Source organism: Cavenderia fasciculata (genome assembly GCF_000203815.1).
Source record: "Cavenderia fasciculata unplaced genomic scaffold Scf_Dfasci-G-b-205a01.r1-3, whole genome shotgun sequence".
Lineage (NCBI taxonomy): Eukaryota > Evosea > Eumycetozoa > Acytosteliales > Cavenderiaceae > Cavenderia > Cavenderia fasciculata.
In genome coordinates, this window is record NW_004457737.1 from 124,920 (window position 1) to 142,429 (window position 17,510).

Below are 17,510 nucleotides of genomic sequence, written 5' to 3' on the forward strand. Positions count from 1 at the left end.
ATAATATATATTTATATTTATATACGTATAATAATAGTAATAATACAATCACAATGAATAATATTAAACTAGTAGTATTAGGTACAGGGTCAGTTGGTAAATCTTCTATCACCATCCGTTTTGTTCACAAGGAATTTGTTGACAAGGTAAATATATCACATGGTCACACCAAAAAAAGAGAACATCATATTTGGTTTGATTGATTAATTAATTATTTCTTTTTTTTTTTCTTTTTCTTTTTTATTTAAAGTATGATCCAACAATTGAAGATTTATATAGAACACCAATTGAATATAATGGACAAATATGGTGTCTAGAGATTATGGATACCTCTGGTACTGAAATTCTACGTATGAGAGATCTCTATATTCGTAATGGACTCGGTTTCCTCTTGGTCTATGGTATCAATAGCATGGGTAGTTTCCTAGAGTTGCAACAAATCAAAGAACAAATTGTCCGTGTCAAGGAAATGAAAGCATCCGACATGCCAATCCTAGTCATTGGAAACAAGGCCGATCTAGAAAGTGACCGTCAAGTATCATCTGACGAGGCTCAACAACTTTGTGCTAAATGGGGTGTCGAATTTATGGAGGCTTCCGCAAAGACTGGAATGAATATTGATTCCGTCTTTGAGAGTGTAGTCAAACAAGTTCAAGATAAACTATTGGCAAAGAAACCAAAGAAACAATCTATACTTAAAAAGTTGGATGCCAATTGTATTATTCTTTAAAGAAAGAATCACACATATATATGTGTCATGTGACAAATTTTAAAAAAGAGGCAAACAACCAAACAACCAAACAACCAAACAACAACAACAACCCTATTTATTTATATATATATATACATCACCAACCACAAAACAAAACCAACCGTACTAATCAAAGAATCAACATCATCATTCACCTAAATTTGAATGATATGAATCATTATGTAGAACCAATAATAATATTTTTCCCCACCCACCCAAACCAACCATAGGCAACACCAACAATAATTTAATTCACAAACATATTCTAATATCAATAGTAATAATAATATAATATAATAATAATAATATATATGTAAAATATATGTAATGCTACAATGCAGTAATAATAATAATTATCTATTTATCAAATCAAAATCAAATCTGTTTTTTTTTTTAGAACATTCACACCTCCAAACTAATTTTAATAAAGTTTAAAACTCCTACATCAAGTAGAAAAGGAGGAAATTTAACAATAATTCTATATCGGGCCTGAAACCTTGACTTGATTAAATTAAATCTTAAACCTTTTTATTTTATTTTTATAAAAAATATCTAGACAACTTTATGTTTAGACCCCTAAAACACCAATTATAGGTACTAATTTAATTATAATATTGACATATGAATATATTTATTTATTTATATATTATATCCTCCACAAGTATTACCCCAAGAAAACTAGATTTCCATATATCTTTTTTTTATTTTTTTTGAATTTTTTTTGAAAATCGCAAAGTAGTTCATCAAAAGAGAGCCAAATTTGACAGTTCACAGCATCGGTTTTATCTTGTTGTTGTCGTCGTCGATCTTTGTTATATTACCTATAACGATAAGTCCTTTTTCTGTCTATTTTACATATTTATATCTATATATATCTATATATCATATATATCCCTCTCTCTGTCTATCTATCTATCTATCTCAGTGGGTAGATGACAACCGAAAAGAACATCACAAATAGAACAGATGGATTTTGAACATTACAACACTATTGTAGAGTTACGTCCTCATCCTACAACTCCTTCAACAACTACACCAACAAAGTATAACACATCCGACAACAACAACAACAACAACACTCAACAACAACAACAACAATCAGTTGCTGATAAGAAACATTCAAAAATATCATCTACAATATCATCAGATGGAAAATGGTGTTGGTACCATCATGAGAACCAACTATTCTTATATGATTCAACTACAGGTCGTCGTCTAACAACTTGGTGTTTTGTTGAAAGTAACAAAGAGGTATATATATATAGAACATACATACATAGATAGATACATATATACATATGATATTGATTGGCAACCTTATTATTCTTATTATTTTGTAGTTAAATATACTTACAGTTACAGAATTAAATATATTTAATAGAATCTATTTACTATGTGCTGTTGGTGTAAGTCATAGTCAAAGTCATTTAAAGATATTGGATGTTCAACATGCGATGACTATTAGAACCATCACACTCCCATTTGCAGTGTCATTTATTAGACAATTGGTATCGGCTGACCCTATATCAAGCGATGATTGCATTGGAAGATTTAAATGCCCAGTTGTTATCGGTGCAAAGGGAGGTCAATCTTTGATCGTTGACATTGATTTCAATCCAAGAGACTTGTCATTGGCATCGATCAATCGTCAATACTCTATCAAGGCAGTAGATGTAAAGACCTACAATGGTAAAACATTTTGGGAAGGAAACAAATCATCTCTTTATCCATGTGTTTTAATTGGTTCTGGTGATGGTGGTGCTGCCAATAATAATAATAACAATCAAAGTCAATCAAATAACAATAACAACAATAATAATAATAATAATATTTCCTCATTGCCATCAACTGATAACCATAGATTTGATTATCCATACATTGTAGAGACAGACTATGTATTACACAATCGTCAAGATATAAAGTCTCAAATCAAGTATATTAAGCTTTCTGGCTCGGGTATCTATGTTACTGCCATTACCTATATTCCTTCTATTCAAGCATTGGCTATTGGTTACAATATGGGTTGTTTCCAACTCTTTTCAACTCACAATGGTACTCTTAATCTCGTCTATAGCTCCCCATACAAAGAGTTTGAACATCGTTTCCCAGTTACTCACTTTCTTTTCCAAGAGTTGGAAGATGATATGGATTCTTCAAGTTCATATCTTTGGGTTGGTAGAGGTAATTTGTATGTATCAACGGATTTAAATATATATTCTTAACGAAAGGGTGCCAACTAATACCTTCTTATTCTCTTTCATCTAGGATAAGTAATAATTGTCAAGTATCTATAATTTTGTATAAATTAGATTTTATTAAATCATCTACTTCATCAATGTCGGTCATAAAAAGTATTGATATTTTACAATCTATCGAGAATCAACAATTAAATATTACCTCTTCATTTATTGGTACTATTTTCAAGATGGATTACTTTTTTAAACAAAACGAATTGGGTAAATTTAATCAACAACAAAAATGTAACCTAAAAATGATGATGATGGTATTAAAAGATTTCATTTATTATTTTTTTTTTTAGTTGATAATACACCAAAATCAAAATCTATATTTATTTATCAAACTCAAGATCAACAGGGATATCAACGTTTAGAAGTAAAGATTTTTGATTTATCAAGGTTTGAAAAGTTTGGAAAGGAAACTGGTAATCCTTCAAAATGGCTTTACCAAGTTCAATTAAATAATAATATTCAAAATAATGTCATGGTAAAATATAAAATTAAGAAAAGTAGAAAATTATATTTATATTTACTAATAACTATTCTATTTGTCGATCTAGAATTGTTGGATTGATAAATATAGTATTTCAAGAAATATTTATAATCCATTTGAAGATGAAATGGATGCACCATTGTCACTTTCACATCCATCATTTGATTTATATTTATTACAAGAGGATTCAGTTAAAAAAGTTCATTATCTCAATCCTCAGGAACATGCAGTCGATGCAATGGCCAAAAATGGTACTTTGACATTTAGTAATCCACAACCACTCTTTTCAAAGTTTATCGAACACAAGATATTTAGTTTCCCACGATCAGAACCAGCTCTACAAACAAATGATTTCATTTTATTTGCTTTAGATAATAATATGTTTTCTTTAATTATTGATTGTATGTAAATGACAAGAGAAGTCCTAATTGACGCTTAGAGTATATAAATATTAATTTTAATTTATTATTTATTAGATATTACAAATAGTACAGTTACAATTGATTTTAATGGAAAAGAAAAGATTAATTACTTTTTAACAAATCCAAAGATGGTATTGGATATAACATGGGAATTTTTCGAAAATTTAGAATCAAGTATCAATGTTGCCGATATTTTCTCGGTTGGTCAAGGAGAAAAGGCCACGAGAGAAAAGTTACAAGATAGATTGGAAATGGTCTATGTCAAGATGATGGATACTTTTAGCATTGTCGATAGTCTATGTGAAAGATATAAAACCGAGAATAATACAAACGAAATTACATCGAATCTTGAAAGAATGTACAAAACCATCTTACAATCTACTCAACACCTCGAAGTATTAAAGTGGGCATTGACCAATGACCTTCTCACTGCACCAGTACAAGCTCAAATTGATAAGGTTTCGGCATTGGTATCTCTCAAACGTTCCAATAACAAACAACTCCTTTCAACTTTGGGTCAAGAACAAGAAAACAGTCCATTATTTATTGATATTCTATTCAAAAGAATTTCAAAACACGATACCTATCCTCCATCCTCAACCATTGAATTTAAAAAGTTTTTGGATCTTTTCAAATCTTCAAACAAGTTTACTAAATTGGTTCAAATAGTAAGAAACAAAAAAAAACACAAACTACAATCATGAAAGCAAAATATTTATCTTTCTCTCTCTCTCTATTATAGTTATTTTATTTATTATTAGATTTGGATACAATTGAAAGATTACCATCAAATTTATTATCATCACTTCAAAATACTTTTTGTATATCTCCAGATGATATTTCATTTATCCAAGGTATTTGGGGATTAGATTCTGCAAACTTGTATGAAGATATTCAATTATCAATGAATGTAAATTATCACACAAAAAAAAAGAGATACGAATTTGACTTTTATTCATTAATGTTATTTTCTTTTTCTTTTTCTTTTAGGATTCTTATCGTGAATTAAATTCTAGCACAAAATCAAAGAAATATGGATATGAAATATTATCAAGATTCTATGCAAATGGTTCACACATGAATGCATTGTTTTTTATGAAATCAATTGGATTTGATCCAAAGGATATCCAACAAGCTACTTTGGCAATGAAGATCCTTCTCTCAAATGATTCTTCGGCATCATTAATGGAAGCTATTATTTTTGAAAGAAACTTTAGAAAGAAATTTAATACCTTGGAGTTGGATTCAATTGAAAAGTTATTATATCTTTTATTTGATTTTTGTACTAAAAGTAAGTGACAATATAATTATTTAGATTGTGAAGAGATAGTATTGGTTTATTAATATTTCTTTTTATTTTTATTTTTTTTATTAGAAAAAAAATTAGATAAATTAATGGAGATGCCATTGGATGATATTGAAGATCAATGTTTTGTTCATTATTTGTATGGTATTAATGCATCTAAATTGGTTCCAATCTATATGATTCGTAGAGGTAGAATTGTTGAAGGTTGTAATGTTCAAAGAAAATTACAACGCACAGATATTTTACAATCAGCCACCTCTTCATCATCATCGTCATCTTCCCAATTGTCACCATCGGATCAACTTTATTCAATGTTTATGGATAATTTCTCTTCGTCTATTCCATCGTTGCAAAAGAATGCAATCACTCAAGAGGTTCCAAAATCTGACAACTTTTACGATTTTGATATTCCAGATGAACCATTGTCGATTCGCGGTGCCAATTCCAATACAAATGAATGCAACGTACCATCATTTGGATACCAACCATTCATTAGAGACCATCCAGTACCCAAGCTCTACAATGACAGCGACGATCTAAAGGCTCAAGGTGATGTTGGAAACTTTAAAGGATTCACAAAGATTGACAGAGCAGCTCACATTGAACCATTCAATGCAGAGGCATTTGCTCAACAACACGATGATGCTTTCCTCAAGGGTAAAGATATTATTCTAGACTCTTCGACAATGACCGACGACCATACTATGCATGATGACGATGATAGTGACAATGGTGATGATGATGATGATCAAGACTTTGAATTCTCACAATCACAAGAGACTCAAACACCAAAGCCAGTCTTGTTAAAGTCTGCCCTCAAGAATGCACAATCACCTTCGAGTAAACGTAGAGTCCAAATTCAAGAGTCTAAAAACATCATGTATCCTATCGAATCAAAGGAAGATGTTATTGCCTCAACAGACGAAGATACCGACGATGAAGATGACTACAATGATGACGATGACGAACGATTCGATGATGCCGATGAAGACCAAGACGAAAATCTAAATTATTATCAAACTCAACAACATGTTGATCATGATGATGATGATGACGATGAAATGGCAGAAGAAGATTCATTGTATGGAAAGAATAGTAGCAGTCTTTCCAATATTAAAAGTACCATTAGATCAATGATGAGAGATGTAAATCAACAACACCAAGACGATGATGATGAACTTCGTGATTCTCGAATCTATCAAGGTATGGAATTTGAACAAGATATTGGAATGGGTGAAGATGAATTTGAAGAAGTAGAAGAACTTGATGAAGATGGAGAGGAAGACAATTACCCATCAACACAGCAATATCTCACCAAGAATAGAAGTAGAATCAGAGAATTGGATGATAACGACCAAGAAGTTGAAGAGGAGGAAGAAGATGATGAAACTATTCTTGCAGGTATGAAGAAAACTGGTTACATTTATCAATCAGATGAAGAAGATTATGATTTTGGTGAAGATTCACTCGATGAATATGACCTCGACGATGGCTACCAAATTAGACAACATGTACCAATGCCAATGGATGGAGGCACTCAAGATGATCCTTTTGAAATTTTGAGCTCTGACGAAGAGCAAGAAAAGGAACAACCCCCACCCAAGCCAAAGGCATCTAAACACCAAGCCACCTCTAAATACTCTTATGACAACGATCAAGATGAAGACCTCTCATCTGATTACTCAACCAGCACTAGTTCAGGATCTCCAAAGCAACCATTCGTCTCTGAACTCCCATCTTCATCTCCTCGTCAAGCCCAACAACAAGATGATGAACAAGAACAAGAACAAGAAGAAGAAGAAGAAGAAGAGGAAAAAGAGTTCAACCCATTTGTACAAGAAATAATCGAGACCACCTCTAGCAAGGACAATCAATCATTTGACGAGTTTATGCAAGAGAATCAAATTTCCTTTGATGACATTGCAACAAAAGATTCTCCCATCTCCTCTCAACCAATCCAAAATATTTTAGAAACCCAAGCTTCTTCTAGTACTATAGATGAAGAAGAAGAAAAAGAAAAAGAGGAAGTAGAGGAAGTAGAGGATGAAATAATTGAAGAGGATGATGTTGATCAAGAAATTAAAGAGGAAATGGAACAAGAAAAACCTTTGGAAGAGATCATCGATGAAGAGATTATTGAAGAGGCAGCTCAAGAAGAAGACATGCAAGAAGAGGAACAAGATGAAATTGAAGCTGAGGAAGAACAAGAAATTTTAGATCGAATTGCTCAAGAGGAGCAGGAGGAGGAAGAAGAAGTACAAGAAACCAAAGAAGTAGAAGAACAAGAAGAAGAAGAGGAGGAGAAAAGTGAAGATGATGAAGTTACGAAACCATTGGCGAGAAGAGCAAGTAGAAAAGCTAGAGAACAACTAAGTACCATTTCTTCTGCAACCAAGAAAAAGAAATCAAAATCAGCAGCAAAACCATCAACTACGGACAAGAACAAAAAAAAGGATAAGAAAAAGAAAAAACTAGTGACAAATAATAATAATAATAATAATAAATAACAGATAATTAATTATATTAATATATACATATATAATACATATATTGATTTTTCTAAGAGTTTAATTGGACAATTAAAAATAGAATTTAAATATCTTGAGATAGTTTTGTCAATTTCATGAAACCCCCATAAACCCATCGTTTTATTTTTGTTCACCCCCCAACTACAACTATTTATTTTTGAATAGTAGTTCATTGCTGTCTCTTTCTTATTATTTGTTCGCCCTAGGGTTATCTCTTTTAATTCATTGTTTTATATTATATTGTAAATTTTTTAGTTTTTTATGGAAGATATAGTTTATGATTGTATAGTTATTGGAGGAGGTGTAGCAGGTTTAAGATGTGCAACATTACTACATCAACAAAAGAAATCAGTATTGGTTTTAGAAGCAAGAGATGTATGTAGTATTGTAGATTTACATCTTTGACATGTTTATCAATTTATTTACATTTTTTCTCATCATCATCAACATTAGAGAATTGGAGGTAGAACCTATGGTATTGAATATAATGATTATATGTGGGATGTTGGAGGACAATGGGTTGGTCCAACACAGGATAGATTGTATAGTTTAATTAAAGAATGTGGTCAACATACCTTTCCACAACAACAACAAGGTAAAAAGGTTATTGAAATAGATGGTAAAACATCTGTCTACTCTGGATTGATACCACCTGTCAGTTTAATTGGCCTTTTAGAACTTCAATTAATCCTTTATAGATTGGAAAGAATGACCTTACAAGTTGATCCTTTAGAGTATGTTTAAACTAAATACTTGACCACAAACTATATATTGACTTTTTATTTATTTATTTATTATCTTTTAGACCATGGAAATCTAAAAATGCAGATAAATGGGATTCAATAACAGTACAAGATTGGATAGATGAAAATACTTATTGTAGTGTGACAAAGAAATTAATACACGTTGCTTTTATTGCTGTATTTTCATGTGACCCAAAGGAAATGTCATTATTGTTTGTACTCAACTATTTTAGAGGAGCTGGAGGAGTAATGAAGACATTGGATGTTCCAAATGGTGCTCAACAAGATAGAATATTTGGTGGAAGTTATAAATTGTCACAAACAATGGCCAATAATCTGGGATTGGATACTATTGTCAAGCTCAATCATGAGGTGGTTGACATTCAACAATCGAGAAATTCAATCTTTTCAAACATTCGATGCTCCAATGGACGTAGTTATCACAGCAAGTTGATAGTCATTGCTGCACCACCAATCGTTGTTCAAAGTATCCAATTTACACCACCATTACCAACCCCAAGAGTTCATCTTCAACAACGTATGCCAATGGGACAGGTTATCAAATTTATAGTTTTCTATGATAAATGTTTTTGGAGAGACTTGGGATTTGCTGGTGAAATTCTTACAGACAGAGAGTCTGCATCTGTTCTCTACGATGGTAGCTTTGAAGATGGTAGTAAACCATCGATTGTTGGATTTTTTGAAGGATCTGCTGCAAGAATATGGGCCGATCGATCAAAGGAAGAAAGAAGAAAGGAGGTTTTGGATATCCTCTTCAAATCATTTAATGATAAAAGAGCATTGGCACCTTGCAACTATATCGATATGGATTGGATGTCTGAAAAATATTCGTTGGGTGGTTATGGTGGATATCTTGGTCCAGGGGTACTAACATCCGTTGGTAATGCTCTTCGTGAACCATATGGAAGAATTCATTTTGCTGGAACAGAAACTGCAACTGAATGGCCTGGTTACATTGAAGGTGCTTTACAATCAGCAGAAAGAGCTAGTGGAGAGGTTTTAAAACATCTCAAAACAGTTGAATCTGAGTTTGGACAACTCAATAATCCATCATACAGTTCAAAATCTTGTCAAAATGAATCTAGTCAACACTTTTCATACAAATATCTCGATACAACCATCACTAGAAATCATTCCAAATCAGGTATTCTCAATAGTACTACTGCCATGTTACTTTTATCAACAACAACTTTATTTTTAACAGTTTATCTTTTGGTTAATAGACAAAGTATTTCCATTTTAAAATGGTTTTTATAAATATAAGGATAGGACAAATAAATAGTTAACTAGACTCTATCTATCTAGTCTTTTAAACATTTGTTACAAATTGGATTCTTGTGTTTATCATTTCCAAATATGGAACCATGAGGAATGACGACAGAACAAACTGAGCACTTGAAACAGTGTGGATGGTAGGTAACACCAAGACAAAAGATGGATGCACCTCCAACAATGGCTCCGCTGCAACCTGGACAACGATCAACTTTTCCACTAATCAAACAATAAGAGCAACAATAATTGGACATGTTACTTGTAACTCTATCCTTTGAATAGTTTTGATCTTTGATTACACTCTTGCACGAACAACATTTGAAACAATCTTTATGATATTTCTCTGAATCTATTTGAACATATTCTAGAAAGAAAAAAGAAAATAATTGTTAGAAGACAAGAGAGTGTTTATGAAATAGATTGTTTAAAGACATACGTTCACCATTTCCAAATCTTTTATAACAAGTTGAACAGAATCCATTTGCTTTTCTGTTTGCATTATTTCTATCATTTAAAATGATTTGACATGGAGAACAGAGATAACCATTTTCATCGGTATGATATGCATTGTAGAGTTCTGTTCGACAGATATAACATGTAAAACAAGATGGATGGAATCTATCACCAATTGAATTGATAATCATTTTATCCCAAATCTCTTTTCTACATTTATGACATTGGATAGACTCTAGTTGGAATGATGTTGTTCCATTATCTTTTACATAACTAACAGTATAGCTTTGCATTCCATCACCACTTCCTCCACTTCCAATTGAATTTCCTTTTGACAATGAATATGGATGAATATGTTGTAATGACATTTCTCCAGTGGTCTTTGTAGAGGAAGATGATGATGACGATGACGAGTCCAATGGTTGGAAATTGTTGTGATTTGAAGTTTTAACAGACATTACATTTGATCCAACCATTAAACTTGCTGGTGATTTAGTAAGAGTAACTGCTTTTGGTTCTTCAACTATTGAAATATTTACATTGTACTCTTGAGCTTCACTTTTTTGTTCTTGTTGGCCATGTTGTTGGTTGTGTTGGTGGCTTTGGTGTTGTTGGTGTTGTTTTTGTTGGTGCTGATCATGTACCTTTAAATAATCTTGGATATTATTTAAACTATTGGCAGGAGTTTTATTGAAATTACTAGTAGTGTGAGATTTTTGAGAAGTAGCCGACACAGAAGCAACCGATGTCTTTGGTTGGTTGAGATAATATGGTGATGATATTGTATGTGACATTTCTTCCATTGAATCTAGAATTGATTCCAATGATTTATCAAATTGATTATCTGTACTTATTGATACAGAGTTTACAATTATTGGAACTTGTTGTTGTTGATAGTGATGATCAATATTAATTTTCTCAAAATCAGTATTTGATTTATTACTATTAATTTTGTTGGAATCTTGATTATATTCTTGTTGTTGTTTTTGTTGTTCCTTTTGATGATGATGGTGGTGATGATGTGATTGATTTGATAATTCTAGTGATGCTTTGTCTGGTTCCTCAATGACTGATATTTTAATAGTTGAAGATGGTGTAGGTGACAAGGTCGATGTTGATGTAGATGATGTTGAATAATTATGCTTTGTAAATTGTTTTTGGTTATTGGAGTTTTCTGATGGATTGGATAAACTTGGATCAGATGGTTTTGTTGTGGTTGTTGATATTGTTGGCTTTTTAACTAGGTTAGAAGAAGAAGAAGAAGTAGTGGTGGAAGCAGAACTTTTAAAAGAGGATGGTTTTGTTGGTTTATTGAATTTAATTGGTGTAACCGGTCCTCTTGGTTTTTTAAAATCTAATTCACAATATGGTAATCTATCTATTTCAAAATAGAATTCACCTAATGGAATATTACCTACGAGAAATTAATTAAAATAAAATTAATAATATTAGATCCATTCTTTAAAAAAGATTAATCAATCAATGCATCTGTCGATATATAAATAGATAGATAGATAGATAGATAGATAGATAGATAGATAGATAGATAGATAGATAGATAGATAGATAGATAGATATATTTTTAAGATAAAAAAAGACATACAATCAAAACAACAAAAACACTTGGGATGATAATGAAATCCAAATACTTTAATTGACTCCTCCTCCACTCGAGTTTGACACATTCTGCAAGTAACTAGCATGAATGAATGGATATTAAATTGATTATATTAAATTGATTATTAAGTTATTATTATAATTATTGTCTATAAAATAAATAAATAAGAAAAGAAATAATAATATTAATAATAAATATGATTGGGTTTGGGGATGGTCACAGTAGTACTGTTGTGTTTTATTTGATTGTGATTGATTTATTTGGATGGTGTTTAAATTTTATATATAATGCATTAACCGCCACTTCAAACACCACCCAATGAAATTAATCAATCAGGTTGAAGACAACCAACCACACACCCCAATTTAATAAATGTGGTAACTGATCAATGATGGGGGTCTACAATACATCAAAATCATGTGATTGATAGGTTTTTATAACACTTCACGCCACCAATGCATTGTTAATTAAGTTTTGTTTGTTTGTCTCTAAATTCCTACCCTATATGAGGTGGCTTATTTCGATTTAGATTCGAAACCACCTCATCGATCACAAAACAATTTTTTTGCGATCGCCATCGAAAACACAAAACTAACTCTTTGCTCTTTGGGTTTCTCTCTCGTCGTCCTTCATCGTAAACCTCCTCACTACTCCTCATTCCTCATTGCGTAGTACGCTTGTACAACTGTATTTATATATTAGTAACAGATATAGATATCGATAGATAGATAGATAGATAGATTACAAAAATGACACACAATCCTATGCCGTTGCCTCCTGGTCAACAACAACAACAACAACAACAACAACAACAACAACAACAACAACAACAACAACAACAACAACAACAACAACAACAACAACAACAACAACAACAACAATATCAATACCCTCCTCAACAGCAACAAGGTGTTGTTCCTTCTCAACAACAATACTATCAATATCCTCCTCAATATCCTCAACAACAGCAACAACCTGCTTCTGCTGCTGCTGGTTACCCCCCTCAATACCAACAACAACAATACTATGCTCCTCCACAACAACAACAAGCCTATCCAACAGTTCAACCAATTTCACCACCACCAAGTCAACAATTACCACAAAGACCTCCACAATACCCTCAACAACAACAATACTATGCTCCACCTCAATATCCTCAACAACAGCAACAACCTCCTGCTGGTGCCTATCCACCTCAATACCCTCAACAGCAACCAACTCAAAAGGTTGCTCCTCCACAATACCCACAACAGCAACAACCACCTGCTGCTGCTTCTGCTGTCGGTGCATATCCACCTCAACAATACCCTCAACCACAACAACCACCTGCTGCTGCTGCAGGTGCATATCCACCTCAATACCCTCCAACTCAACAACAACAAGCCAAACCAGACAGACCCCCACAATATCCACAACAGCAACAATATTATGCTCCTCAACAATACCCTCCAACTCAACAACCACAAACCCAACAATACCCTCCTACTAACCAACAACCACAACAACAACAACAACCACCACAAGCCTATCCAACAGTTCAACCAGTTACTCCACCTCAATACCCACAACAACAACAACAACAACCTACTGCAGCTGGGGCATATCCACCTCAATACCCTCCAACTCAAAAACCAGCCCCAACTCAATACTCTCCACCTCCCCAACAACAACAACCAACTCCACAATATCCATATCAATATCCTCAACAACCACAACAACCACAACAACCACAAGCCTATCCAACAGTACAACCAATTGCACCTCCACCATCGGTCAATCAACCTAGACCACCTCCATATCCACAACAAGGATCACAATATCCACAACAACAACCATATCAATATCAACAACAAGAACCAACCCAACAACAACAACAACAAGCCTATCCAACAGTACAACCAATTGCACCTCCACCATCGACAACATTAAAATCACCTGTTTTCCCACCACAACAACCACAAATGCCACCACCTACTACTGTATCACAACCACCAACGACCAACCTATCTATATCAACTGAATTACCACCACCAGTTGATTGGAAGACTACATTTGCAAGACAAGAAAGCTCCCCATCTATAGGAGCACTTAGTACAATGCATAGACAATCTGCCATGTTGGACAAACAAATGATTGAACTTTCATTCAACGAACAACAGCAACAACCGGATGAAGACACCAAAGATGAAAAGATGTTAAATTTCTTTTCACATTTGAATGGATCAAAATTCAGCAAGAGAAACTATACCATCATTGTTGACAAGAGTGGTAGTATGGCAGGTTCCAATTGGAAGGATGTTCAAAAAGCACTTCAAGTCATCATTCCATACATCTGTGAAAAGATTGTTGACTTGACAGGTGTCTCTGTCTACTTTTTCTCATCTCCCACCAAAAAGGGACATTCATTCTATGAAGCTGTCAGAACGATTGAACAAACCAATGAACTATTTACCACCGAGAAGCCATCTGGTACAACTGATTTGGCAGGTGTGCTAAAACAATGCTTCCATAGACACGTTGAAAAGAAATTACATCCAGAGTCTATACTCGTTGTGACCGATGGTATTCCAGACAGCAGAAACGACGTTAGATCTGAATTGATCAAAATGGCTAAACAAATGCAATCACCAACCGATTTGGATATTAGTATCGTTCAAGTAGGCGATGATATAAAAGCTGCCAAATTCCTCAAAGAAATTAAAACCTATCTTGAAGATACCGATCACTATTCAATGCTTGATACTCTATCACTACATGAAGTTCAAGGTTTGGCTCTTCATGAATTATTAATTAAATCAATTGAATAAAATTAAAAATAAAGACGGAAATGTTAAATTAAATTAACCATACAAACAAGATAGTTTAGATAAGAATAGACTTATTGATCTTTGATGCCATTATAATTATAATCTAAATCTATTTATTTTTAAAATTTTATATTTATACCTCTCAAACTAATTATATGTATTTACAAAGTATCTATATAGTTATTACATTCATCAAAAACTCTATTGATGATGTATCGTTTTGAAGCAGTTGTTGTTGGTGTTTTCTTATCATGACCAATTGTAAATTTAAAGGAAATTTGTGACTTTGTGATTGTTGTACAGATTCCAATGTCATCTCTGGCAAGTATAATTTACCAGAACAAATAAATTTAAGATTGGAATGACTCAAATCATCATTTTGATCAAATAACTCTATAAAAAATAAAGATAAATAAAAAAGAAAGATAAATTAATCAATAGTAATTGCTGTGAATTAATTATTTTAGGTATAATCTTCATCTATATGTACCTTTTGGTTTAGATAGTATTAAATGGTTGATTACATGACTAAGAGTATTGGTTCCATCAAAAGACAATAATAATTGTTTGGTTGATGATACTATAATCCTAATAGTTATTTTATTATCGTTCATTAAATAGAATAGAATAGATTCTAGAATATATATGGTTTGTTGGTCAGAATTATATTAATTTATGACATTTATCTCTTTCTTTCTCTGCTGTTGATAAAACACGATATTGACAATAGCCACCATCAATAATTATTTCATTCTCCTCACTCCCCCCCCAAATACCATCCATACCTATCACACACACACACTGGGCGAACTGATTGACTGACTGATTGTATAAATAGAGTTTTTTTGTCTTCTCACTTTTTACTATTTCTCTCTCTCTCCAGGATAGTGAGTACAAGATATAATATCTGTCATATGATCTCATCTAATTCGAAAGTCTTTATTATTAATTCCTCCAATAGTGATTATGCAGGGATGGTCAATCCTTGATTGCCTTATAAAAACAACCAACAAGATTAGTTTTATTGATTTGATAATCCAACAGTCGAATTATTCCTTGATCCCATTGTAAATTGATTTGGTGGATTTAAATGATTTAAATATAAATAAAGTAATAATTCTATTTGTTGACATGTTAAATTACCTCCAATATCTGAATTACTATTATTACTTGTACCGCTACTACTATTATTATTATTATTACTATAATTTTCATGAGATAATAAAGATTCAATTGGTTGTTGATTATTTATACCTTTAACCATTCTATAAAGTTGATTAAATTTAAATTCATCAAATATAGGTGATAGATGACTTGTGTTCAAATTTACATATTGTTTGGTTAATTCTTTTACTCTTTTTTAAAAAAATAAAAGAATGATTAAATTACATTAATTATTTTTGATTATCAAAAATATAAAAGCATCAAATGCTAGATGATAACATACTCTTGATAACTACCATGAGGACATTCTATATCTTGAGCATCACAAGTAAATAAATAAAAAACGATTCTAAATTGAATTAAATCTACCCTTTGTTCCAAGTTGCTAGAATCCATTCCAAATTGATCTGATAATATTTTACTAAATCTTTGAATTGGAAATCTTTCATCACTTCCAACTCCACCAACATTATCATTGGAGTTTTCAAAAGAAGAAGAAGAAGAAAATTGTTGTTGTTGTTGTTGTTGTTGTTGTTGTTGTTGATCTACTCCACCCCGTCTTTGTAACATAAATCTCCAAAAAGAATGTAAAAATCTTGATAGGAAATTTAAAGAGACTGTATAATTTGTATCTTGTTTTGATTGAAATATTGTGTTTATATGTCTTGCTTCATCTTGGTCATAGATACAACCATGAAAATGATTTAATTCCTCTATAGATAATTCATCAACAAGAGTATCTATTGACGTATCGGTTTGAGCTCTTTGTTGTTGTTGTTGTTGTGGTTGTCGCCTAGTCAACACCAATTGTAAATTTAAAGGTAATTTGTTACTTTGTGATTGTTGTACAGATTCCAATGTCATCTCTGGTAAATACAATTTACCAGAATAAATAAATTCAAGATTGGAATGATTCAAATCTTCATTTTGATCAAATAACTCTAATAATAAAAGATACATAGATTAATATTAATTGAAACAATTTCTCTTTATTCTTATTGTTGAAAATACTATACCTTTTGGTTTAGATTCTATTAAATGGTTGATTACATGACTAAGAGTATTTGATTTATCAAATGATAATAATAATTGTTTGGTTGATGATAGTATAATCCTAATTGTTATTTTATTATCATTCATTATAAATAGGTAGATAGATAGATAGATAGATAGATAGATAGTTAGGTCAGAATTATATTACATTCTTTTATCTCTCCTCATACACCAATAATTATTATTATTCACCCAAACCACCCACCACACCCATCCACACTGGTTGACTGAAAGTAGAGTACTTAATGATGATCACTCCCTCAATTCGAAATTCATTTTAATTCCTCCAAAAGCGATCATGGCATTGATCGAGTTGGGTAATTCTATAAGTGAATTCTTTGATCAAAAAAACCCTAAATAATAATAATATTGTATTTTAATATTATTAAAGTGGTATGTATCATTGTGGGTTGATCCTCCCTCCTTGTGGGTGCAACCTTTTTTGATGTGGGCAGGCGAGATTGAAATTTTGAACCAACGGTTTTAGCTATTTTAGGGAAACACATTTTATCCCAAATAACTGTGAAATGAGATGACATTGAGGATGTTGTTGGCTTTGAACATCACAATATAAAACAGTATTTGACCATCAACATTTTTATTTCATCACTTGTTAAATATTTGTTTTATTTAATAATTATA

At 32.0% G+C, this 17,510-nt stretch overlaps 6 protein-coding genes across 6 annotated transcripts; 4 read left to right on the forward strand and 2 right to left on the reverse strand.

The window, feature by feature from the left end:
- Window positions 1-53: 53 nt before the first annotated feature.
- DFA_02753 (uncharacterized protein) lies at window positions 54-1,170 on the forward strand (the record flags this gene model as incomplete). The annotated part of the gene is made up of 3 exons (XM_004362304.1): window positions 54-146; window positions 251-702; window positions 1,149-1,170. The coding sequence occupies 3 exons, from the start codon at window positions 54-56 to the stop codon at window positions 1,168-1,170; spliced, it is 567 nt and encodes a 188-aa protein (XP_004362361.1).
- A 547-nt stretch (window positions 1,171-1,717) lies between these two features.
- On the forward strand, window positions 1,718-7,716 carry DFA_02754 (uncharacterized protein; the record flags this gene model as incomplete). The annotated part of the gene is made up of 9 exons (XM_004362305.1): window positions 1,718-2,002; window positions 2,092-2,939; window positions 3,017-3,207; window positions 3,291-3,475; window positions 3,549-3,882; window positions 3,958-4,571; window positions 4,646-4,813; window positions 4,894-5,194; window positions 5,279-7,716. The coding sequence occupies 9 exons, from the start codon at window positions 1,718-1,720 to the stop codon at window positions 7,714-7,716; spliced, it is 5,364 nt and encodes a 1,787-aa protein (XP_004362362.1).
- Window positions 7,717-7,998: 282 nt separating this feature from the next.
- Window positions 7,999-9,758, forward strand: maoD (amine oxidase; the record flags this gene model as incomplete). The annotated part of the gene is made up of 3 exons (XM_004362306.1): window positions 7,999-8,112; window positions 8,191-8,471; window positions 8,543-9,758. The coding sequence occupies 3 exons, from the start codon at window positions 7,999-8,001 to the stop codon at window positions 9,756-9,758; spliced, it is 1,611 nt and encodes a 536-aa protein (XP_004362363.1).
- A 52-nt stretch (window positions 9,759-9,810) lies between these two features.
- Window positions 9,811-12,477, reverse strand: DFA_02756 (uncharacterized protein; the record flags this gene model as incomplete). Its single annotated transcript, XM_004362307.1, has 4 exons — window positions 9,811-9,992; window positions 10,033-10,137; window positions 10,210-11,640; window positions 12,441-12,477. The coding sequence occupies 4 exons, from the start codon at window positions 12,475-12,477 to the stop codon at window positions 9,811-9,813; spliced, it is 1,755 nt and encodes a 584-aa protein (XP_004362364.1).
- A 116-nt stretch (window positions 12,478-12,593) lies between these two features.
- On the forward strand, window positions 12,594-14,651 carry DFA_02757 (uncharacterized protein; the record flags this gene model as incomplete). The annotated part of the gene is made up of 1 exon (XM_004362308.1): window positions 12,594-14,651. One exon carries the CDS (start codon window positions 12,594-12,596, stop codon window positions 14,649-14,651), a length of 2,058 nt encoding a protein of 685 aa, XP_004362365.1.
- A 1,021-nt stretch (window positions 14,652-15,672) lies between these two features.
- DFA_02758 (uncharacterized protein) lies at window positions 15,673-16,955 on the reverse strand (the record flags this gene model as incomplete). Its single annotated transcript, XM_004362309.1, has 3 exons — window positions 15,673-16,006; window positions 16,099-16,756; window positions 16,832-16,955. The coding sequence occupies 3 exons, from the start codon at window positions 16,953-16,955 to the stop codon at window positions 15,673-15,675; spliced, it is 1,116 nt and encodes a 371-aa protein (XP_004362366.1).
- Between the last annotated feature and the right edge of the window lie 555 nt (window positions 16,956-17,510).